This window comes from Phyllobates terribilis, unplaced genomic scaffold (genome assembly GCF_046119375.1).
Source record: "Phyllobates terribilis strain yellow unplaced genomic scaffold, ASM4611937v1 Scaffold_9__5_contigs__length_417890890, whole genome shotgun sequence".
Classification (NCBI taxonomy): Eukaryota; Metazoa; Chordata; class Amphibia; order Anura; family Dendrobatidae; genus Phyllobates; species Phyllobates terribilis.
In genome coordinates this window covers 79,183,432-79,208,726 of record NW_027362769.1, presented here as the reverse complement: position 1 = coordinate 79,208,726, position 25,295 = coordinate 79,183,432, and the positions used below count along the sequence as shown (strand labels likewise).

Here is a 25,295-nt window from a genome sequence, read left to right as displayed (position 1 = left end):
GAACTCAGCTAAGGAAAAAAAAAATTTTATTTATTTATTTTAATGCATGTATTCACTGGAAAACTTCTCAGAGAGCGAAGGCCGTGGGGCTCAACGGGAACCATGGCCTGAGCATGCTGTAATGCACACGCCCGGGCTGAGCGGCGTGTGCGTGTGATTGTAGTGATTCCACTGGACCGTGCCGGAGAGTGAATGCCTGGAGGGGCTTAACTAGGTATTCACCCGATCCGACCAGGGTCGCACGACGGCATACGACGCCAGTGCACCAAGGAGGAACCGAGCAGAGGGACCAGGTGCTACTCCAGGACAGACCCCGGACACGACTGTTGACCCACACAGGGGAATACAGGAACAGACTGGTAGGCTGGCACACAGACTGGTGGGTATAGGCAGGCACGACTGGTATGCAGGCAGGGGGGTACAGGCAAGCACAGCTAGAGTGCAGACAGGGAGGCACTAGCAGGTAGGAACACAGGCGGGATAGGACCCAGTACACACTGGGACTCAGTAACAATACAGGCAGAGGGGTACAGGCAAGCACAGCTAGAGTGCAGACAGGGAGGCACTAGCAGGTAGGGACACTGGCGGGATAGGACCCAGTACACACTGGGACTCAGGAACAGAACCACAGATGTGGCGGACAAACACAGCAGAGTGAGGCCGCCCAGAGAGGTGAGCGAGAACAGGGCAGGACAAGGCCGCCAGGAGCGGTGAACAAAGGATCAGAGCTGAGCGAGACTGCCGGAGCAGTGAGCAAGAGTAAAGCAGGACGAGGCCGCCTGGAGCGGTGAGCAAGAGTGGAGCGAGACTGCCGGAGCAGCGAGCAAAAGGGTCAGAGCGGAGCAAGGCTGCCGGAGCAGCGAGCAAAGGAGTCAGAGCAGGCTAGAACCGCCGGAGCGGTAAGCAAAGGAGTCAGAGCAGGCTAGAACCGCCGGAGCGGTGAGCAAAGGAGTCAGAGCAGGCTAGAACCGCCGGAGCGGTGAGCAAAGGAGTCAGAGCAGGCTAGAACCGCCGGAGCAGTGAGCAAAGGAGTCAGAGCAGGCTAGAACCGCCGGAGCGGTGAGCAAAGGAGTCAGAGCAGGCTAGAACCGCCGGAGCGGTGAGCAAAGGAGACAGAGCAGGCAAGGCTGAGTAGGGGGGACAGGGCTCTGTTCACACGGAACAGACAGGAAGGGTAAGGCAGAGCCAGACACCCACAGGGTACTTGCAGTGAAGTAGCGAGTGGACCACAAACTCACAAACGAGAGTACAGAGACAACAAGCAGGAGTTAGGTACGAGTTCAGACTCTGCAGAAAACGGAAGGGAACGGACATAGAGGCAAAATAGGTAAAGGATAGGAGAGAGTTCAGACTGGAACTGAGTGTACGGAGGAGACCGACACTGCAGCGGGATACAGGAGCGGGTCTGGAATACGGCCCCCTAGAGAGGCGGGACGAACAGGTAAGGAGCGTGTTCAGACAGGACAGACACGATACAGGAGCGGGTCTGGGTAATCGGCCCCCAGAGAGGCGGGACGAACAGGCAAGGAGCGTGTTCAGACAGGACAGACAAGATACAGGAGCGGGTCTAGGTAATCGGCCCCTAGAAGGCTGGAGGAACAGGCTAGGAGCGTGTTCAGACAGGCCTGGAAATACAGCCTCCAGGAAAGGCAGCAGGCAAGAGTACACAGACAGGACTCAGTTCAGACACGGGAACTGATACCGCAAGGCAGGAGACATAGACAGGACTCAGTTCAGACACGGGAACTGATACCGCAAGGCAGGAGACATAGACAGTACTCAGTTCAGACACGGGAACTGATACCGCAAGGCAGGAGACATAGACAGGACTCAGTTCAGACACAGGAACTGATACCGCAAGGCAGGAGACAAAGAACAGGACCTGGCACATTCAGAGTGCATGCACACACTGAATGAAACACTATGCTCAGGCAGGGATAGATGGGAGCAGCTGAGCTATATACCAGGTGACAGACAGCAATAGGCTGAGGACGCACAAGGGATGTGACCCACAGCAGGTACAAAAAGCAGGAAGTGATCGGGCGCCGCCCTTAAGCAGCAGAAACAGACACAAACAGACAGCATGGAGGGATGCCAGAGAGACATTCTGGACTGGAGATCAAGTGCGCGCTCTTGCACAGTGGGAGATGGACCACCATGCAAGGACGCCGCCAGGTATGTTACATGGGTATTGGCAGGTAGGAACGTAGGCAGGATAGGGACCAGTACAGACTGGGATACAGGAACAGAGCCGCAGGTGCGGTAGACAAGCAGAGCAGAGCAAAACCCGCAGGTGTAGTAGACATGCGGAGCAAAACCCGCAGGTGCGGTAGACAAGCAGAGCAGAGCAAAACCCGCAGGTGCAGTAGACATGCGGAGCAAAACCCGCAGGTGCGGTAGACAAGCAGAGCAGAGCAAAACCCGCAGGTGCGGTAGACAAGCAGAGCAGAGCAAAACCCGCAGGTGCGGTAGACAAGCGGAGCAGAGCAAAACCCGCAGGTGCGATAGACAAGCAGAGCAGAGTAAAACCCGCAGGTGCGGTAGACAAGCAGAGCAGAGCAAAACCCGCAGATGTGGTAGACAAGCAGAGCAAAGTAAAACCCGCAGGTGCGGTAGACAAGCAGAGCAGAGCAAAACCCGCAGGTGCGGTAGACAAGCAGAGCAGAGCAAAACCCGCAGGTGCGATAGACAGGCAGAGCAGATCAAAACCCGCAGGTGCGGTAGACAAGCAGAGCAGAACAAAACCCGCAGATGCGGTAGACAAGCAGAGCAGAGCGAAACCCGCAGGTGCAGTAGACAAGCAGAGCAGAGCAAAACCCGCAGGTGCGGTAGACAAGCAGAGCAGAGCAAAACCCGCAGGTGCGATAGACAAGCAGAGCAGAGCAAAACCCGCAGGTGCAGTAGACGAGCAGAGCAGAACAAAACCCGCAGATGCTGTAGACAAGCAGAGCAGAGCAAAACCCGCAGGTGCGGTAGACAAGCAGAGCAGAGCAAAATCCGCAGGTGCAGTAGACAAGCAGAGCAGAGCAAAACCCGCAGGTGCGGTAGACAAGCAGAGCAGAGCAAAACCCGCAGGTGCGGTAGACAATCAGAGCAGAACAAAACCCGCAGGTGCAGTTAACAAGCAGAGCAGAGCAAAACCCGCAGATGCGGTAGACAAGCAGAGCAGAGCAAAACCCACAGGTGCGGTAGACAAGCAGAGCAGAGCAAAACCCGCAGATGCGGTAGACAAGCAGAGCAGAGAAAAACCCGCAGGTGCGGTAATCAAGCAGAGCAGAGCAAATACACACAAGGTACTTACAATGAAGTAGCGAATGGACACTAAACTCACAAACAGAAGTACAGAGACAACGAGTTGGAGTTAGGTGCAGGTTCAGACACTGCAGGAAAAGGGAAGATATGGACATAGAGAAGCAGAGCAGAACAAAACCCGCAGGTGCAGTTAACAAGCAGAGCAGAGCAAAACCCGCAGATGCGATAGACAAGCAGAGCAGAACAAAACCCGCAGATGCGGTAGACAAGCAGAGCAGAGCAATACCCGCAGGTGCAGTAGACAAGCAGAGCAGAGCAAAACCCGCAGGTGCGGTAGACGAGCAGAGCAGAACAAAACCCGCAGATGCTGTAGACAAGCAGAGCAGAGCAAAACCCGCAGGTGCGGTAGACAAGCAGAGCAGAGCAAAACCCGCAGGTGCGATAGACAAGCAGAGCAGAGCAAAACCCACAGGTGCGGTAGACAAGCAGAGCAGAACAAAACCCGCAGGTGCAGTTAACAAGCAGAGCAGAGCAAAACCCGCAGGTGCGGTAGACAAGCAGAGCAGAGCAAAACCCGCAGGTGCAGTTAACAAGCAGAGCAGAGCAAAATCCGCAGGTGCGGTAGACAAGCAGAGCAGAGCAAAACCCGCAGGTGCGGTAGACAAGCAGAGCAGAGCAAAACCCGCAGGTGCGATAGACAAGCAGAGCAGAACAAAACCCGCAGGTGCAGTTAACAAGCAGAGCAGAGCAAAACCCGCAGATGCGGTAGACAAGCAGAGCAGAGCAAAACCCGCAGGTGCGGTAGACAAGCAGAGCAGAGCAAAACCCGCAGATGCGGTAGACAAGCAGAGCAGAACAAAACCCGCAGGTGCAGTTAACAAGCAGAGCAGAGCAAAACCCGCAGATGCGGTAGACAAGCAGAGCAGAGCAAAACCCGCAGGTGCGGTAGACAAGCAGAGCAGAGCAAAACCCGCAGATGCGGTAGACAAGCAGAGCAGAGAAAAACCCGCAGGTGCGGTAATCAAGCAGAGCAGAGCAAATACACACAAGGTACTTACAATGAAGTAGCGAGTGGACACTAAACTCACAAACAGAAGTACAGAGACAACGAGTTGGAGTTAGGTGCAGGTTCAGACACTGCAGGAAAAGGGAAGATATGGACATAGAGAAAAACAAGTAACGGCCTAGGACATTGTTCAGACAGGAACTGAACCAGGAACAAGATACAGGAACGAGCCTGGGAACTCAGCCCCCAGGGTGGCGGAACAGACTAGAAGTCACAGATACAGGTAACAGGCCTGGGTATACAGCCCCCAGGGTGGCGGAAACACACAAGATACATGACAGGACCTGGCAACTCAGTTGCACAGAACACACTGAAGGAAAGTGTTGCTCAGGCACCTCCTACTGGGTGGAGGGGGTTTAAGTATCCAGTGACTCACAGCAATAGGCTGGGGACGCATTAGGACTTTGCACACAGTAACTATAAGAAACAGGCAGTAACCACGCCGCCACCCTAAGCAATCAGACAAGAGACATGCTCACAGCAGGTACTGGAGCAAAGTGTGCAGCCTGGACTGATTGGTAAGATGGCAGTCTTGCATGGTGGGAGGTGGTAAGCCATGCCAGCACGCTGCCAGGGATGTTACAGTATGATGACAAGCTGCTATTCAAGATAATAGGGGTGGATGTGCAGTACTCGGTATCGGCATTACACTTTGAACACAGCTGTGTAGTTGATTGATTGATTGTATACATCCAGGCGCCGGAGTTAATAGTTTATCGGTGGGGATACCGGATGTCAGACGCTCACTGATCCGTTATTAAAGACCTACCGATAGGTAATCAATATCATATGACTTGATAGTCCCTTAATGGAAAGGTTATTGAATTACAAATGTAAAAATATAATAATTCAAACACATAGTTTTTCTTTTAGGATTTACTGTATATAGTTTTTCATGTCTTCACCAGCCCTTGTATCTAAGACATTGTCTTTTTTATTTACAGAGCCTAAATGAAACCTATAATTCCCTCATAAACGTTTTTAAGATCTTCCCCCAGTTCTGCTTTGGATATGGGTTGATTTCACTGTCGCAACAACAAGCTATAGCAGATCAATTAGAGATCTTTGGAAATTATGAAAAGGTGGATGTTTTTGGAATGGATATTTTGGGCTATATGTATGTAGCCATGATTGTCCAAGGAACATTCTGCTTCATTCTGCGATTACTGATTAGTGATGGCATTATCTACAGTGTAAAGTAAGTATCTCTGACTGGCAAAAAAAAATTTTTATATATAATTTCTATGGTTAGTTACATAAATTAAAACACATCTGTCACCAGATAAGTGGATCCCTTAGACTTTATGACTTTAGGCTGCTGTACTTGCTTTAAATCCATATCAGTGTAAAGTCTGTCAGAGACCGGCAGCTGATAAGAAGCTATCTCAGACAGACTTGACACAAGCCACTCCGTCTAGTAGGTCCCAAAGGAACCCCAGTCTTCACCCTATAATCTGTATAAAGGGATCTGGATTTACAAGGGGGGACCCCTGTGTTACATCCACAGATTAGATGCTGGCCGGAGGAGCGAGTCTGAGGCAAGGGCGGCCAAACAAAGCAGGGTCAGTATCAGGAATAACAAAACCAGAGACAAAAACAGAAGTCAAAACTACTGTCTGAGAAATAGCTGGGGTCAGATATCAGGAGATAGCTTTTTTCCCTAAGTCAGAAAGGCTGAGGTCAAAGTCAGGAAGGTATAAAATACAGAGACAGATGTAGTTGGGATAACAAGACAGGTCAAGATCAGTATAAACAGAACTGGAATAAAGCACCAAAGTACAGAGATAAATCTAAGCAATAACTGGCAACTCCATGTTTAAGTAGAGTGTGGCCCTTCCCTATTGACCAGAGAGGGATACTGATTACTCCTGTTGAGCTGCTGGACCTCACCTGGATAGAGCCTCCTAGTTACAGTGGGTACAGAAAGTGTTCAGACCCCATTACATTTTTCACTCTTTGTTTCATAGCAGCCATTTGGTAAAATCTAAAAAGTTCATTTTTTTTCTCATTAAAGTACACTCTGCACCCCATCTTGACTGAAAAAAAACAGAAATGTAGGAATTTTTGCAAATTTATTAAAAAAGAAAAGCTGAAATATGACATTGTCATAAGTATTCAGACCCTTTGCTCAGACACTCATATTTAAGTCACATGCTGTCCATTTCGTTGTGATCCTCCTTGAGATGGTTCTACTCCTTCATTGGAGTCCAGCTGTGTTTTAATTAAACTGATAGGACTTGATTTGGAAAGGCACACACCTGTCTATATAAGTTCACAGTGCATGTCAGACCAAATGAGAATCATGAGCTCAAAGAAACTGCCCAAGGAGCTCAGAGACAGAATTGTGGCAAGGCACAGATCTGGCCAAGGTTACAAAAGAATTTCTGCAGTACTCAGGGTTCCTAAGAGCACAGTGGCCTCCATAATCCTTAAATGGAAGAAGTTTGGGACCACCAGAAGTCTTCCTAGACCTGGCCATCCACCCAAACTGAGCAATCATGGGAGAAGAGCCTTGGTGAGAGAGGTAAAGAAGAACCCCAAGATCACTGTGGCTGAGCTCCAGAGATGCAGTAGGGAGATGGGAGAAAGTTCCACAAAGTCAACTATCACTGCAGCCCTCCACCAGTCGGGCCTTTTTGGCAGAGTGGCCCAATGGAAGCCTCTCCTCAGTGCAAGACATATGAAAGCCCGCCTAGAGTTTGCTCAAAAACACATGAAGAACCCCCAGACTATGAGAAATAAGATTCTTTGGTCTGATGAGACGAAGATAAAACTTTTTGGTGATAATTCTAAGTGGTATGTGTGGAGAAAACCAGGCACTGCTCATCACCTGCCCAATACATGCCCAACAGCATCATGCTATGGGGGTGTTTTTCAGCTGCAGGGTCAGGACGACTGGTTGCAATTAGTGTTGAGCGATACCTTCCGAAGCCCCACATATTTTTTTTTTTAATTATTTCATGAAAATAACCGCTATGAATTTCTAGTAAAGTATTTAAAAAAAACACAACACCCCAAATAAAGTCCTTTAATTGAAATAAAAACACAATTTTTTAATGTTCTAAATTAAACCATACTTACCATCAAGCCCATTCCAGCTGAAGCCAATGTCTTCTGCAATAAAAGTAAAATAATAAAGCAACCTCATCCTTACCTTTCCATGGTTCCCAGGATTGCTCCAGCTCTGCTACATTCACGTGACAGGCTGGATCGCAGCCGAAAGCTGCCATCCAGCTTGCCATGCCGCAGACATTGAGAAGCGCTGGCATGCTTGCGCTCCTCAGTGTCTGGCTGTGACGGCATCCAGATGAGCCGAGATCATGTCCAATGAACTCAGCTCACCTCATGCACGTCACTGACAGCGTGGGAAAATTCTCCTGCGCTTGCCGTGAGCGCAGGAGAATTCTCTCACGCTGGGATGGCATTCTGATGACAGGCTGGGTCGCAGCTGAGCGCTGCCATCCAGCTTGTCATCTTTCAGAAACACTGCAGAGCGCAGGCATTATGGGAACTTCCGATTCCGGTATTCAATATTCTAAAAGTATCGGAACTCAGTATCGGAACTCCGATACCACGAATATCGGTCGATACCCGATATTTCAGTATCGGAATGCTCAACACTAGTTGCAATTGAAGGATACATGAATGCGGCCAAGTACGGAGAAATCCTGGATGAAAACCTCTTCCAGAGTGCTCTGGACCTCAGACTTGACCGAAGGTTCACCTTCCAACAAGACAATGACCCTAAGCACACAGCTAAAATAACAAAGGACAAAGGAGTGACTTCAGAACTACTCTGTGACCATTCTTGACTGGCCCAGCCAGAGACCTGACCTAAACCCAATTGAGCATCTCTGGAGAGACCTGAAAATGTCTGTCCACCAACGTTCACCATCCAACCTGATGGAACTGGAGAGGATCTGCACGGAAGAATGGCAGAAGATCCCCAAATCCAGGTGTGAAAAACTTGTTGCATCATTCCCAAGAAGACTCATGAGCAAAGGGTCTGAATATTTATGACCATGTGATATTTCAGTCTTCCTTTTTTAATAAATTTACAAAAATGTCTACATTTCTGTTGTTTTCAGTCAAGATGGGGTGTAGAGTGTACTTTAATGAGAAAAAAATGAACTTTTTAGAATTTACCAAATGGCTGCAATGAAACAAAGACTGAACAATTTAAAGGGGTCTGAATACTTTCCGTACCCACTGTATTTTGGCAATGAAATCTCCTCTAAAACTAGCACTACTCACAGGATGAATATGGAGGAACAGAGGCAGATGTCGCAGGAAGAGATCCAGGTTGTGATGTAACTATCAGAAAGTTTAAATTTAATCTCCACCCACCTAGCCTGACTGACAGCTCCTCAGTGACCTTCCTCCCTGCTATTGCTGCAATCTCACACTGCTCAGTACAAGCTGCAGCTGTCAGTCAGGCTCTTTAGCCGGACCCATAAGCCGGTCTGACATGAATTTTTTAAGTATACCAGACTCATTGGGTCTAAGAAAGCCATTTACTAACATTTGCAGTTTGTAATGTGAAGACCAGTGACAGATCCACATTAAGCTAGGTCTATAAAGCAAACTTTTGTATAATGACAGCAACAGTAATACATAGCAATATCACATGCATTGGAATTTCACACTGATGACTTATTATAATGCAAAGCATCTATGAGATTAGGGTGGAGAACGGTAATTTTATCGCTGGCAGTCAGCCATTGTATTGGCTGGTTGTCTCTCTAGAAAATGTCACATTCTATTGCAATTTTCATTATTTCCACTCACTACTAATTAAATAGAGTATTGTAAGGCATAGTAAATAATAGAGGACTTAATAAATTATTGCACAGAGGTTCTGATAAGATGACCTTCCTACTTTGTCTTTTATTTTGTAGAAGAGGGACACAAAGAAAAATATTGTGTGCGATGTAAGGTAACATCATTTTATAGGCAGCAAGCTGGAGAAGTCGACTGAAAGCCTGAAAATAGGTCTAAGGGGGCAGCTCTATATTTATTTTAAGCAAGTTATTTCCAGTGGCTGACCATGTTCTTTAGCCAATGATTTTCTGCTGGAAAACTAAGGAAGATAAGGAAAATAGCTCAGAACTAAGAAGTTTGCTGTTTGGATCACATATCAGAGTAAATTTCCATTTTATTCTTTTTAAGGACGTTCGTTAAGAATACTTGCCTAAAGACTTTCAGTACTGGAGCAAAGAATCCTGATGAGGATGAAGATGTAACAACAGAAAGAAATCGGATTGAGTCTGGCAATGCTAATAGAGATCTTTTGCTTCTGAAAGGCCTCACCAAAGTTTTCCATCAGGTCCACAGAAATACGATTGCTGTAAACAACATGACGCTTGGTATTCCACCCGGAGAGGTAAATGGCAGCGTTCCATGCATTGATATAATATTCAGTGGACTAGGTAATGCTTGTACCTATTATTTCAGAAATGTAGTTCATAGCTACTAGTGATGAGCGAGTATGTTGACGCGCCCCCTGGGCCTGTGCGCTGCTGCTGTGCAGGGGGAATACCCGGAGCCGGATCGCTGGGGGTTGTAGTTCTCCGTGGCGGTGACCCGGTCCGTGCCCAGGGTGGTCAAACCAGTGGCAGTCTATTTGTATGGTAATAAGTGTCCGACTACGCCACCCGTGGATTGCGGTCAGTGGGGACCGCCGCTGCGCTGCAGACCACTGAGGCTGATGTTGTTTGCGCAGCTGAGTATGGGATGACTCCCCACGGGAGAAGTATTGCCTCAGGGCAGCTAATGTGGATGATGGTGGTAGTGATGGTGTGAGGGTCCCAGTACTGATGGTGCTGGTGCGGCGATGAAACACAGAGACTTGTGGTGCAGTTTCCAAAGCTTTACTCACTGTTGTTGTTCAGATCACTTCGGCCAGCAGTGACCGCCCGAGCCGTGCTGCGTCCACCAGGTGAGGGACTCGGTCAACTCCCAGGCAATTCCAGAGTGCGGTTCAGAGCTCCCCTCTCTTCCTTTCTACTGGCCGTCCCCACCAGTGACCCACCTTTGTCCAGCTTCCTCGGGCCTTCTGTTGGTGAAACCTCTCTCCGGTTTCCCTGACCCTATGCGGTATGCCTTTCTGGTGGATGTAGTGAGGGGTCGCACCAAGATGTGGTGACAACCTCCGGTTTTGGCTGAGGATTAGTCGCCTCCACCAATTCGGGTTCCGGTACCCTGCTCTGCCAACCCTTCACCCAGTATCTCCTCTGGGAATCTGGGGTTCCTTCTTCCTTCGTGTCTCTGGGCCTTTCTCTGTGTTCCTCGCCTCCTTTCTCCTCTGTTTCAGTTCCTTTCTTACTCTCCTTGCTGTTCCTTCTCTTCTCTCCCTCTCTGCTGTCTCAGGCCTCTACTCCAGGCCTGGCTCTGGAGCTGGGCCCAGACTGAGCCACAGCTCCCTGTCAGACCTCTCTGGCTGAGCTCCTCTCTGAACTGACCCTGATCTAAGATGGTGCCCACCTTATATACCTCCTTCTGACACCCGAGCCCAGGTGACTAGCAACCAATGGGCTCCTACCTATGCCCAGAAACCCACCCCTAGCTGCTCCTACACCACTGGGTTTTCCTCCCCCTCCCCACTCCAGCCAGGAACAGAAGCTGTCGTGCCTGCACTCTGTCTAGTGGGAGCACCGTTGGTCTGTTCCTCGGAAATGGGGTGTGTGTGGTGCATGCAGCCTACTGAGCCCTGGTCCACACTCCATCCTTACCCGGGAGTGGAATATCACACCTCTGGTCTGAGGTGCAATACCCCTGTAGCAGCCGAGCCCTCGGGGTGCTACATTCCCCCCTGGTAAATCACAGCACGTCCTCGGGCTGGAAAAGAGCAAAGACAATTCAAAAACATGCAATACTTTTTCAAAACTTTTCACATTAGAAACCGGCCGGCATTATTCAACTTCCCTTTATGGGAAACACTTTCTCTTTACTAGACATTATACTGCACTTTTAATATTACTGGAACTCTTTTGTCATATAACATTTTCTAGCAGCATATAAAACCATTCAGCATATCAAACTTTTTCTGGTAAAACATTTTAGTAAATTCTCTTCTTCACTGGCCACTGTGCAACTTGCGACCAGGTGTCCATTTTTCTATTAGGGAGATGGCTGCTCTCAGTCCTCAGCCAGGTAGGGAAGAGGGATGGCTGCTCTCAGTCCTCAGCCAGATAACTTAGGGAATAGGGCAACTTTTCAAACCGGTAACAGTCCCAACGGGGACCACACTCCACTCAGCAACAGTTTCTATACCCTTACGGGTAACTATATACAGTTACACTTTACCGCTCATTAGTAACGGTGTCCTCCTTGCGCACCTTCCTCATAATCTTCAGACCCGTCCGGGTCCTCTTGGCTTTCCTCGTACTGGTGGTACTGTAGCTCTTCCTCGGTTAGCCGGTTGACGTGGAGGGTGTACAGTCCTTTTGCGCCTGGGGAGTTCAGGCCTTGCGACCGGGCCTGGAGAGGGCCGCCGTTTATGATGCCCGGGGTCAGAGGGTGCGACTTTGGGCCTGGGCGCGGGCTGGTGGTGTCTGTGCCCAGGGCTGGAGGGCTCGGCTGCAGGGCTTGTTGCGGGGTCTGGAGCAGGTCGGTGTCTGCAGCGCCCGGGAGTGGCGGCTCCACCAGGGGGCCCGGGAGCAGGCTGATGCTGGCAGCGTCCGGGACAGGGAGACTCCTCTTACCTGCTCCCGCGACCGCTCCTGCATCACGCGTCTTCTCCTGGCGCTGGTCGGGGCCCGCGACGGCTGGGGCACTGCCGATGCTGGGCAGCTTAGTCTGCTGCCGGTCCGCCATCTTGCTCTCCGTTCCTGGTGTCCTCCTCCCCCCTGGTTAACCGTGGCCTACCTTCCGGCGATCCTCTTCTGTAGGCCGCGGCTCCGCAGTCGATCGTCGGGGTTGAGGACCTTGCGTCGCGCTCCTGTGACGTCAGAGTCGCTCCCTCTCCCTTCCAGGACCTTACGTAGCGTCAGTGCGTGGGGCGGAGCTTCAGATCTCGCGCGCTTTCGGCGTCCACGCCCCTCTTCTTCCTGTGTGGCGTCCCAAAGATGGCGTCCGAAGGCGGGAAGAAGGCAGAAGACGGCGGGAAATGGTCCAAGATGGCGTCCGATGGCGGGAAGAAGGCAGAAGACGGCGGGAAACGGTCCAAGATGGCGTCTGATGGCGGGAATCGGCTCCGGATGGCGGGAAACGACTCCGGACGGCGGGAAACTTCTGGAAATGGCGGGAGACTTCTTTTTTAAGGTACATGTGCAGTTTTCGTCAGGCACGCAATACCCGTTTGTGGCGGGTTGGTAATGATCCTGCCGACTACGCCAAAGTTGGCGCGCCCCCTGGGCCTGTGCGCTGCTGCTGTGCAGGGGGAATACCTGGAGCCGGATCGCTGGGGGTTGTAGTTCTCCGTGGCGGTGACCCGGTCCGTGCCCAGGGTGGTCAAACCAGTGACAGTCTATTTGTATGGTAATAAGTGTCCGACTACGCCACCCGTGGATTGCGGTCAGTGGGGACCGCCGCTGCGCTGCAGACCACTGAGGCTGATGTTGTTTGCGCAGCTGAGTATGGGATGACTCCCCACGGGAGAAGTATTGCCTCAGGGCAGCTAATGTGGATGATGGTGGTAGTGATGGTGTGAGGGTCCCAGTACTGATGGTGCTGGTGCGGCGATGAAACACAGAGACTTGTGGTGCAGTTTCCAAAGCTTTACTCACTGTTGTTGTTCAGATCACTTCGGCCAGCAGTGACCGCCCGAGCCGTGCTGAGTCCACCAGGTGAGGGACTCGGTCAACTCCCAGGCAATTCCAGAGTGCGGTTCAGAGCTCCCCTCTCTTCCTTTCTACTGGCCGTCCCCACCAGTGACCCACCTTTGTCCAGCTTCCTCGGGCCTTCTGTTGGTGAAACCTCTCTCCGGTTTCCCTGACCCTATGCGGTATGCCTTTCTGGTGGATGTAGTGAGGGGTCGCACCAAGATGTGGTGACAACCTCCGGTTTTGGCTGAGGATTAGTCGCCTCCACCAATTCGGGTTCCGGTACCCTGCTCTGCCAACTCTTCACCCAGTATCTCCTCTGGGAATCTGGGGTTCCTTCTGCCTTCGTGTCTCTGGGCCTTTCTCTGTGTTCCTCGCCTCCTTTCTCCTCTGTTTCAGTTCCTTTCTTACTCTCCTTGCTGTTCCTTCTCTTCTCTCCCTCTCTGCTGTCTCAGGCCTCTACTCCAGGCCTGGCTCTGGAGCTGGGCCCAGACTGAGCCACAGCTCCCTGTCAGCCCTCTCTGGCTGAGCTCCTCTCTGAACTGACCCTGATCTAAGATGGTGCCCACCTTATATACCTCCTTCTGACACCCGAGCCCAGGTGACTAGCAACCAATGGGCTCCTACCTATGCCCAGAAACCCACCCCTATCTGCTCCTACACCACTGGGTTTTCCTCCCCCTCCCCACTCCAGCCAGGAACAGAAGCTGTCGTGCCTGCACTCTGTCTAGTGGGAGCACCGTTGGTCTGTTCCTCGGAAATGGGGTGTGTGTGGTGCATGCAGCCTACTGAGCCCTGGTCCACACTCCATCCTTACCCGGGAGTGGAATATCACACCTCTGGTCTGAGGTGCAATACCCCTGTAGCAGCCGAGCCCTCGGGGTGCTACAATGTTCTGTTAACCCTTTCGGCGAGCATGCTCGGGTGCTCGCCGAGTATCTTCAGCATGCTCGGGTGTTATGTGCATGTCCGTGATTTGCGACTGTTTGACAGTTTTAATACATGTGAGGAATGCCTAAGAAACAGGCATTCCTCACATGTATTAAAGCTGTCAAACAGTTGAAAATCATGCCCACGGAGTGACTCAAACATAACACCCGAGCACGCTGAAGATACTCGGAAAACACCCGAGCATGCTTGGAAATCTCGAGTAACGAGCATGCTCGCTCATCACTAATAGCTACCTCTAAAAGTTTTTTTTAGTGAGTAATGAAATAAGACTTTAAAAATGTTCATTAGATACACAAACTATATAATTTTTTTTCTATGAACATTTCTAAAATTACACTTTGTATTTAAACTACCTAACATTAGAATGTCTACCTTACTAATTTGTAAATTAATATACTTTTATTTTTTTAGTGTTTTGGACTCCTTGGTGTGAACGGTGCTGGGAAGACAACAACATTCAAAATGCTGACGGGAGATTTATCCCCGTCAAGTGGAAGCATCCAAATCAGAAATCACATCGGGTTTGTGCCGTTTGTGAAATCCTTTCCAATGCTCCCTTATCCTGCCATAAGAGCATTACTTACTGTCTTTTTTTCATTTATCTAGGAATCTGGTGAATGTTTTAGGGTTCAAAAGAGACTGGTCTTCTTTTGGGTACTGTCCACAGGAGGATGCACTGGATGAACTAATGACGGGCGAAGAGCATTTATATTATTATGCCAGAATATACGGAGTTCCAGAAAAAAGGCTCAAGCACGTAAGTAAGCTTGTCATTAAATATAATAAGTTTTACAGCCGTTCTATACTTTTATCATTTTTAAGGTTGAATGTAGACTTAAATTCATCAAGTTCAACATATAACCTAACATGTTGATCCAGAGGAAGGGAAAAATCCAAAGGGGGCAGATACTATTAGCTCCATAAAGGGGAGAAATTCCTTCCTGACTCCACATACGGCAAGCAGCCTAGTTCGCATTGCCGTGTGTGGCAATCAGAACAATTGTCATTATATACAGAACTGTCTAATATTGGGAAAATGTTTTGCTACTGTCATGGGGATACCGCGACAGAGAGGGGTCAGAAGATTGCAGCATCTGGCTACACGTGCACCTGCACTGGTTGGATCTGCTTTGCCTTCAAGTTAGCTGTGCAGATTTCCCTTGTTCTGGCGTTGCAAGGGTTAAGCTATGTAGATTTCCCTTGCTCTGTTGTTGCAAGGGTTAAACAGATCTGTTTGTCTCCTAGCGATCTCCATCCTGAGTTATCTCAGCTGTTCTGATCTCTCCACTCCCCTCTGGTATAAATGCTCACCTCTTAGCTTGAGTAGTTGCCAGTGATAGCTTGCTATACCTTGGAATTGGTTTGGGAGCTGTGGAAAGAGAAGCTATTTAGGGGTCGTCTCTGGATATTGCTGTTTGGAAGTTTGTTTGGTGTTATCCTTCTCCTTATCTCCTTTTTGGTTTGTCTCACCCTTCCTCTTCCGTTATATACCATTCCTTATTCTGGATGCGCCGAGAGTGATTGCTGTTTTTTTACCCTTGTCTGTCTCTCTTTGTGCCTGTATTACTGTATAGAGCAGGACTAGCGTTCCTTCTGCTCCTCACACTAGCCAGGGTTGTACTTAGGACAAAACAGGTATTAGAAATGTAGTTGCCGCACGGGGTGAAAGATCCCATTTAGGGACGTCAGGGAGCTCAGGGTTGCGCAGGGCAAGATTCAGGGGTGCCCCTTTAATCTTTCCCTAGTTGCAGTTCTTCCCTTCCCATCCATCTCGCTGTGCGCCGTTTGGCTCCTTAATGCTGTACTAGAGTTTACGCAATGTTAGCTAATATTCAAAATTAGTGCATCCCTAACATATGGAGCATTGCAGAGGACCTAATAAAGATAGAAAAAACTCTTACATAAGCAATCGTTAATGTAGTTGTCATATCATTTACTTTTAGGAGCGCACTGCCACCCTGCCTCCTGCTCTTTGCTGGAGGGTTGTGCGCTCTTGACTCACCACTGGCCAGAACTGTGCACTCTCCGATGCTGCTAAATGAGACAGCATTGCCTTTGTTGCATCAGAGGATCACAGATACAATGAAATTGGCCAACTTCAGAGCAGCATTTACAAGGTCTATTGCAAGAAGCTTGGAAGCTCTGAATTCCTTGCCCAGGAGCCCGGCTACATGGGCCACCGCTGATAGACTGCAATGATGACCGATAACCTACAGAATGAGCTGTGAACAAAATTACAAGCAGTAAATTCAAATTTGCTTGTTTTTATAAGTACTTTGCAATTGGGAATCATCAGGAAGATAATCCATTCTTCACTTGTCTCAAGTGAACCTGCAATCTGATAAGGGATTGTCCATACCGGAGAAGCCCTCTAATAGTTACATTCATGTTTGTATTTTGTGTTTGATTTCCCAGATAACAAATCAACTACTTAAAAAACTACAACTTGTACAATACAAAGACAGAATTACTGCCAATTACAGCTGCGGCACCAGGAGAAAACTTTCTACAGCGCTTGCTCTTGTCGGAAAACCGTCCATTCTTCTTCTGGTAAATACAACAATCTTCATATGCCCAATGTATGATTTATTTCACTGGCTTCTGACCACCGATATTGCGACCACCAAGGTATCAGCCATGTAACACTGCTGCTGTCGTTTTGCGCTGATATGTAAGGATATATCTGTGCAGATTGGTGCTTAGTACATCTGTATTCTCTTCAGTTACAACAAGAGGTGACTAAAGGGATCTAACTTGTATCTGAGAATTCAATACATTCTCTGTATTATCTAATATTTTTCATCAATGGAAATGTTCTACTGAAATGTATGGAAATAATAGTCTAAACATCACATTCTCATGTCAGAACCTACAAAGACACTACTAATTTCTTCCTGCAAAAATAGTCTGTGTCAGATGTAGCATATCTTATCTAGACGATGTCTACACTATTTAAAGGGGTTATCGAGTCATTACATATCCAAAGGATCTACCATACATGTTTAGTAGATGTGGTACAACCTCTACATTTATGGCCAGAACAGAGGTCCCTGATCACCCATTCTGACTGATGCTGAGACCGCACTGACAGGAGCTCTGAGAATCCCCGATTCTAGGGATCGGTGGGTGTCCCAGGAGTTGGACCCCCCAACGATCTAGAAATTATCCCCTATCCCATGGGGATAAGTTTGAAACTTGAAAATACCCCCTTAAGCAGCTGAGGTGCCATAAGGAATAGTGTACCTGGGCTATAAATTATGAATATTAGAATTAACCACGTAATTTCTAGAACCAAACATTGTCAAGAAACTCCTTGGTTATTGATAATGTTCTTATATACAGTAGGGGGACATTATCTCATATATTATGCTACATAGTGCAGTCCTTGGTTTTAGTATTTTTGTTGGCCCCATCATCTACTTTTCCAAATGTTTGCCCAAAACCACAATATTTCTGCCATGTACCAAATGGAATTATGTACTTACTCATTATTTTTCATGGCTTCCAGGATGAACCAAGTTCAGGAATGGATCCTAAAACAAAAAGACACCTGTGGAAAATCATCTCTGAAGAAGTCAGAGAAAAATGTGCAGTTATACTGACATCTCACAGGTAAGAAACCGTAAGATACGTATGATTCCTCCATATACACAATAACCAGAGCCATAAGAAGATAATCAATCTGGCTTTGTTATTTAGTTATTTTCCATTAATGTAAAAGAGAAAAATAGACTTATCTATACTTATCTCCAATACGCGTAATTTTGGCTCAAAGACGGTACCACAATAATAAAAAAGTGACCATCGTGCACTCTGAAGTCAGTTTCTAGGTCTGCTTTTCACCTGAAAGATCAAAGGAGATCAATCCCTTCTCAAGCTTGCCGTGCAGACAAGTAGCCTTTTTCTTTGTATTCATGTGAGTAGCGCATATAGATCTACACCACCAGCCAGTCACAATATCAGGGTTCTCCAGTTTTTACCAAAAAATTACAGTGCATCTTCGGTTTCCAGCCATCTTAAAAGCCATTCAAGCCATTCTAAAAGTATTTTGCCAATTAACAATTAGAAGTAACAATCTATATCATTTTTAGGATTGCTACCTCCAAAAGGTGGCACTAAAATTCCTGTCCTCTTCCTCTCTGAAGTAACTGTTTGTATATTTAAATTCCCATAGGAGCATTGCTTGGTCGACCTGACACTCTCCACAAGGAGAAACTTTACCCCTTAGATCACTTGGCAGAGGCCTCTCACCCAGCTAAATAAGTCATCCTGCTTTGCACTGATGAGAGGCAAACAGCCCAAAACAGGTGTCTGCAAATGGAGTTTCTGGTCTGCTTTCTTATCTGAAGTCATATGGCAAGGCCCTTTAAAGGAAATCTGTCACTACATATTTGCTTTTCCATCTGGGAGTAGAATGATGTTGGGGCAGAGACCCAGAGAGATTTTGATTCCAACTAGGTGTCACCGCAGTTTTGGTAAAATCGGTTTTCTCTGCTACAGATCTACCAGTTCTCTGAATGCTGAGCTCTGTATAACCCCTCTCATACCACTGATTGGCAGCTTTCTGTGTACACTGTGCATAGGCAGAAAGCTGCCAATCAGTGGTGGGGGTGGGATTATGCAGAGCTCATGAATATGGAGGATTACATAGCAGCAGATTTACTAGTCCTCTAGTGATAATCTCCTGTTGATTAAACAGTCATTTTATCAAAACAATACCAAACAGCCCAGTAAGTGACACATCACTGGAATCAGGGTCTCTGTCTCTACATTATGCTGCTCTCAAATAAGGTGGCAAAAACTTGGGTGACAGAATCCTTTTAAAGAGTCGATATTGACTTTTAGGATTGGTACCTCCAATAGGTGGCCCTAGAGTTCCTGTCCTCTTCCTTTCTGAAGAGGTTATTTGTAAATTAGAATCAAATAGAATTTTATAACCTTTCATAAGAAAAGTCTGCAGTGCTACCTCACAATCAAGCTCCTCACTCCTGGCCTGCAGATATGACTGTGTATATGTGACGCGCCCCCTGGGCCTGTGGGGAACCCGGAAGCGTGCCTTTTTAGGATGAATGCTGGGGGTTGTAGTCCTCGTGGCGATGACCCGGTCCGTGCCCAGGGTGGTCAAATCAGAGGCAGGGTTATTGGTATGATGATAGTCCGACTACGCCACCCGTGGATTGCGGTCAGTGGGGACCGCCGCTTCAAGGCAGACCGCTGAGGCCGGTGTTATGTGTGCAGCTAAGAATGGGATGACTCCCCACGGGAGGAGTACAGCCTCAGGGCAGTTAGTGTGAATGATGGGAGTGATGGTGCACGAGCGCAGCAGGAATAACTCAGAGTCCGTGCAGTGCAGTTCAGGGTCTTTACTGGTGTTATAAAGCAGATCCTCCCGGGAGTACTGGTTAGCAGTAGGGGCCTGGTCAGTCTGTGAGCAAGTACAACTCCCCTGGCCAGGTGGAGTTGTAGGCCTCCCCGTCTATCTGCACTCTTTCCTGGCTACCTTGCTGTATGCGGGTAGAAGTAGCCCACGTCCCGGAGTATACCGTGTGGTGCTCACCCGTATGGCCGTTGACTTGGGGCCTTCTGTTAGCCTCCGCTCCACGATGGCGGTGCTGGTCCCTTGCTTGTGACCGTGCCTCCGGGCTTCTATGGCCAGAGGACCTGGAATCCCCTGCCGGTTGGATTCTGCTGCTGGACCTGGATGTCCCCACAGCTTCGGACTCCGTGTCCGGTATTAGTGTCTCCAGCCAGGGTGAGCTATCTGGCTTCCAGCCCCTGGCACTCACTCCTGCTCCTATAGAGCTCCTGGTTCTTCCTTTCCCTGTGTCTGCTGTCCTCCAGACCAGACTGCGTCTCTGTCTGGGACTCTCTCCCTAATCCCGCCCCAGACCCAGTTTATAAGGGCAGATTCCTCCCCTCCCAGGTCTGGGCGGGCGGTGTTGCATGCTTAGGGCTCCTGACCAGAGAAACCTCCCACCTGCTCTCAGACGTAATATTTCTATTACTGTGGTAACCAGACCCCTGGGGTGCCACATTTCCCCCTAGTAAATTTTAGTACTCCGGGACTAAACACATTTTTAAAGGAACATAAATGCAGGGTATAACAATAACAAGTCAACATGAAAAAAGTACATTTTGTGGTCACGGCGTTTCCGTAACCAGGTGTCCATATCACCCAAGGTGAAGTTTGTGAAACAAGAGGGCGTCCATGTCACCCAAGGTGAAGTCTTAAGCGAGGTAGGGGACCTGTCCAAAGAAAACCCTTTGCGTTGGCCTTGGGCGTGGCTGCAAGGCTGAAGCTAGCTACTTTGGGCGGCAAGGAGGCCACGCCAGACAGGTTTTCTCTTCCGCGGACGTCTTCGCAAGAGGCACAATGTGCAACTATCTACAAGAATTGTTCCGGTTATCCAGCGTCCATAACCTGTTAGTCCAAAGAACCCTGCAGGGTAACTGAGAAACATAATTAATAACAGGCAACAACAAAAACCATAAACATTTTCAAGAAACAGGTACATTTACAGTGCATTACTTCATATTCTCCAGCGAGCGGGCATCTGGCCTCTAGTGACTCTAGTGGACCTACGGAGCTCACTAACTGGTCCTGCACTACATGGTGTAGGAGGTGTTATGGGTAAGCTGGGCAGCTGTCTGCGTACTCTTTGGCTCACTAGGGGCACAGCAGGCTCACTACTAGCAGAGGGTTGATCCTCCTGCGCTGCTGGTGTGGACTCTTCTGCCTCCTGGGCCGGCTGCTCTTCCAGCTCTACCTGTTCTTCTGTAGGCACTTGAGGGGCTGGCTGGAGAAATGTGAGGACGGGCACCACGATAGCGTTGTTTACTTGTGTCCAGGACCGGGCAAAGTCTCCGAGTACGGTGCTGATCATTTCCTCCTTTTCCTCTACGGGTTGAAGGTTTTCCTGATCTTCATCCGTGCTTTGCAACTTCTCGGGGCACTTTTTCAGGTGGTCTCTGGAGACAGTGGCTGTGGTCTCTCCTCCATCCTTGCTGATGACGTACACCTTTGGATTATTGTGGCTTGAGGGCAGTACGGTGTACGGGTCCTTTTCCCACTGGTCGTCCAACTTATGGAGCCGCCTTTTTCTTTTCAAGACCTGCTCTCCAGGTACCAGGGGAACAGCGGGAGCATGTGGGTTATAAGTCCTCTCCTGCCTTTCTCTTGATTGACAGAGACTTCGCTCGACGCTCTCCTGTACTTTCCGGTACTGCTGCTGCCGTTCTGTATCCCAGTCTGCCTCTGGCGAGGTGTCCTCGGGTGTCAGGACTCCCATATCCAAGTCAACAGGCAGCTTACCAGGTCTTGCTCGCATTAGGTAAGCCGGGGTACATTTGGTGGAACCTACCGGGATGGGGTTATACAGGTCCACCAGATCGGGCAGTTTCTCAGGCCACAGACTGCGTTCTTCCAGGGGCAATGTTTTTAGCCGATCTATCACGACCTGGTTCATCTTCTCGCAGAGTCCATTGGTTTGGGGGTGATAGGGCGTTGTTCTTATCTTCTTGCAGCCATACAGGTTGCAGAACTCCTGGAAGACCTCCGCTTCGAAGGCTGGTCATTGGTCCGTCAGCACTTGGTCCGGGTACCCGTGTGGGCGGCAGAAGTGCAGCTGGAAGGCTCTGGCTGCTGTCTGAGCCGTCAAGTCTTTGACAGGGACCACCACCAGGAACCGGGAGTAGTGATCCACGATGGTTAGGGCGTAGACATACCCGCTTCTGCTTGGAGCCAGTTTAACATGGTCCAGAGCGACCAGTTCCAGCGGCTGCCTGGTGAGGATGGGCTGCAGGGGATTCCTCTGGCTGGCACGGTCCCTCCTTCTTAGATTGCACGGGCCACAGTCTCTACACCATCTCTCAATGGCTCCTCTCATGCCTATCCAGTAGAATCGTTCACGCAGCAGGAACTCCAGCTTCTTCCATCCGAAGTGCCCTGCCCCATTGTGGTAGGCCTCCAGCACCAGAGCTGCGTCCCGTCTCGGTACCACAACCTGCCAGATCAGTTCATGTGTCCGGGAATTGACCATTCTGCGGCACAACTTCTCCTTGTAGAGAAACAGTCTGCTTTTTTCCGTCCACAGTTGCTTGGTCTCTTCCGGAGCATCTGGGTCCAGGCGGGCGTCAGCCTGGGTCAGCATCTCCTTCACCAGACGGACTGCGGGGTCACTGTCTTGCGTCTCCGCCCAGTTGTAGTGGGGTAAGGGGTTGAACGTAGCGGATCGCTGGCCCCTCACACGGTGGGAATACTGGGTAATCCCATGACGGTGGAACGCAGGGAGTTCGACCTCCTCCAGTTCTTCTGGATCTTCCCCTCCGTCCGGTAGGTTTGGCATCCTGGACAGGGCGTCCGCGTTGGTATTGGAGCGTCCTGCCCGGTATTTGATCGTGAACTCATAATTGCACAGGCGGGCCATCCATCTCTGCTCCAGGGCACCCAGTCTTGCAGTGTCCAGGTGTGTCAACGGGTTGTTGTCCATGTACACGGTGAACCTGGAAGAGGCAAGGTAATGCTTAAAACGTTCGGTTACCGCCCACACCACTGCCAGTAACTCTAGCTTGAACGAGCTGTAATTCTCAGGGTTTCTTTCTGTGGGTCGCAGTTTTCGGCTGGCGTAAGCAATTACCCGTTCTCTCCCCTGCAGGATCTGGGACAGTACGGCTCCTAGCCCAATGTTGCTTGCGTCCGTGTAGAGGATAAAGGGCTGGCTGTAATCAGGGTACGCCAGGATTTCATCCCCCGTGAGGGCCATCTTCAGCTGGCGGAATGACTCCTCTTCCAGCTTTTCCCATCTGAAGGGTGGCTTCTGGTTTTTGGCCTTCCTGGACTGGCCTATCAGGAGGTCCTGCATAGGAGCTGCCTTCTTGGTAAAACCGGGAATGAATCTTCGGTAGTAGCCTACCAACCCGAGGAACTGCCGCACTTCCTTTATGCTGGATGGTCTTGGCCAGTCCTTAATCACGGTGATCTTGTCAGGGTCGGGGGCTACTCCGTCAGCACTCACCACGTGTCCCAGGTACTGTACCTTTGGCTTCAGTAGATGACACTTTGAGTGTTTTACCTGTAGGCCATAGTTTGCCAGGGCTTCAAACACTTCTGCCAGGTGTTCCAGATGGTCCTCATAGGTCTTGGAATAGACGATGACATCGTCCAGGTATAATAGGACCGTCTCGAAGTTCCGGTGTCCCAGACAGCATTCCATCAACCGTTGGAAGGTTCCTGGTGCGTTGCAGAGCCCGAACGGCATACAGTTAAATTCGCTGAGTCCCATCGGGGTGGTGAATGCGGTCTTCTCCCGGTCCGCCTCTGCTACAGGAACCTGCCAGTACCCGCTAGTGAGATCCAAAGTAGAGAAGAAGTTAGCAGATTTTAATGCAGCTAAGGACTCTTCTATCCTTGGTAACGGGTACGCATCTTTGTGTGTGATACGGTTGACCTTCCTGTAGTCTACACACATTCTCATGGTGTTGTCTTTCTTTTTCACTAGGACTAGTGGAGCTGCCCAGGGGCTACAGCTGTCCCTAATTACCCCAGCCTCCTTCATGTCTTTTAGCATCCCCTTGGCATGTTGATAGTGTGCAGGGGGTACGGGTCGGTATCTCTCCTTTATGGGAGGATGGTCTCCCATGGGGATGTGATGTTCTACCCCCTTTACTCGCCCGAAGTCCAGCGGGTGTTTACTTAACACTCTCTCGTACTCTTGAACCACCCGATAGACTCCCTGTTTTTGGTGTGAGGGAGTGGAGTCAGTACCCAAATGCAGTTGCTGACACCAGTCCTCCATTGGTTTCTTAGAGCCGTTACCTTCCTCTGGTTGAGATGGAGGCAAGGGTTCCACAGCCTGTACAGAGTTCTGGTTGATGGTGAACAATTTGGCTAGCGTGGCATACCGGGGCAGGTATACTTCTCTCTCCCCGATATTTATGATGCGGACGGGCACCCTCCCATGGTGTACATCGACCACCCCCCGTGCTGTCAAAATGGTGGGCCTACTGTCTGAGTAGACGGGTTCTACCATTGCTTGGTAGTCTCTACCTCTTAGACCAATAGCTGCCCGGCACCAAATCATCATCTCACTTTTCGTGGGCATGGCAATAGGGAACGGGTCACACATTCTCACGCTACCAATCTCACCACCAGATAGTTCCACCTGTTGCCGTTTCATCAGTGCCCGGATCTCTTTTTGGAGGACACGCTGCTGGCTGGAACTGGCGTTCTTGGCAACCTGTTGCAAAATAAGAATCACCTCTGCGTTAGTACCTAGGGTTATTTTTGGGTGACTCTCGCGACGGTCAATGTCCACAATGATCAGTCCTTGTGCCGGCAGTTCAACTTTACCGACCTTGATGGTCACCTCTTTAAATCCTATCTGTGGCACGGGCTGACCATTGCTGGTGATAATGCTCAGGTCGTCATCTGGGTAGCGGGTTATGTCCGAGTCATTCCAGTACCGCTTGAAGAGCACGTACGGGATGGTAGTCACCTGTGACCCAGTGTCTAGTAGGGCACTCATAGGAATGCCATCCAGTACCACAGGCAAGACCGGACGTCCCCCTACGTATTTATCACGCCAGTTTGATGGGCCTGATGATCTTATGCCTGGGGGTTGGCCCTCTACCCCAGGTTGTGCCCGTTTAAATGACAGTACCTTGCCATATGTCCGGGTTGATTGCAGCGGCGGCAGATGGGTTGTCCGTCCTTGTTGTATCGGTCGCTGGGTCTTCCTCTGGCCGGTGGGGTCCTCCTCAGTCGGCGCCACAGGACGTCCTCCGGTCCGGATGCCAGCTGGATCTTTCCTGGAGAAGAGACCTGTAAAGACTGCACAGTTCTGGTTAGCGCCGCAACGCTCTTAGTCAGCTCTTGGACCTGATGGTGCAGGTCTGTAGCCGGGTTATTGTTCAAAGCCTGCGCATCAGCTCCCACAGGCCCTGCAGACAAGGGCGCCGCGTCCTGGTGATAAGTGATAGCAGGGCGCTTGTGGGTCACAGCGCCACCTGGTGCCGGTTCTCGGAGCACCCGGATGGCTCTGTCCTTGAACTGTGCAAAGTCCAGGTCAGGGTCCTGTAAGGCCATTGCCCGCAACTGGGTTCGGTGGGCATTGCACAGTAGACCCTCAATAAATTGTTCGGTCAACAGCTTGTCTTCATTTCCCACGCTGTCAGGGTCTGCCTGCTTAATGGCTCTCAGGGCCTCTTGTAGGTTTAGAGCATAGTCTCTTATACTTTCATGTGCCCGTTGTTTGCACCCGTAAAAT

The 25,295-nt window shown here is 49.6% G+C and overlaps 1 protein-coding gene across 1 annotated transcript in view; it reads left to right on the top strand.

Moving 5' to 3' along the window:
* ABCA12 (ATP binding cassette subfamily A member 12) overlaps positions 1-25,295 on the top strand; it is a 313,653-nt gene that overhangs the window by 270,513 nt on the left and 17,845 nt on the right. Inside the window, exons 48-53 of the mRNA XM_073646632.1 lie at positions 5,263-5,516; positions 9,488-9,701; positions 14,443-14,552; positions 14,638-14,788; positions 16,447-16,581; positions 17,540-17,643. Coding sequence (XP_073502733.1) covers positions 5,263-5,516; positions 9,488-9,701; positions 14,443-14,552; positions 14,638-14,788; positions 16,447-16,581; positions 17,540-17,643 — 968 coding nt within the window. The remainder of the gene's footprint in view (positions 1-5,262; positions 5,517-9,487; positions 9,702-14,442; positions 14,553-14,637; positions 14,789-16,446; positions 16,582-17,539; positions 17,644-25,295) is intronic.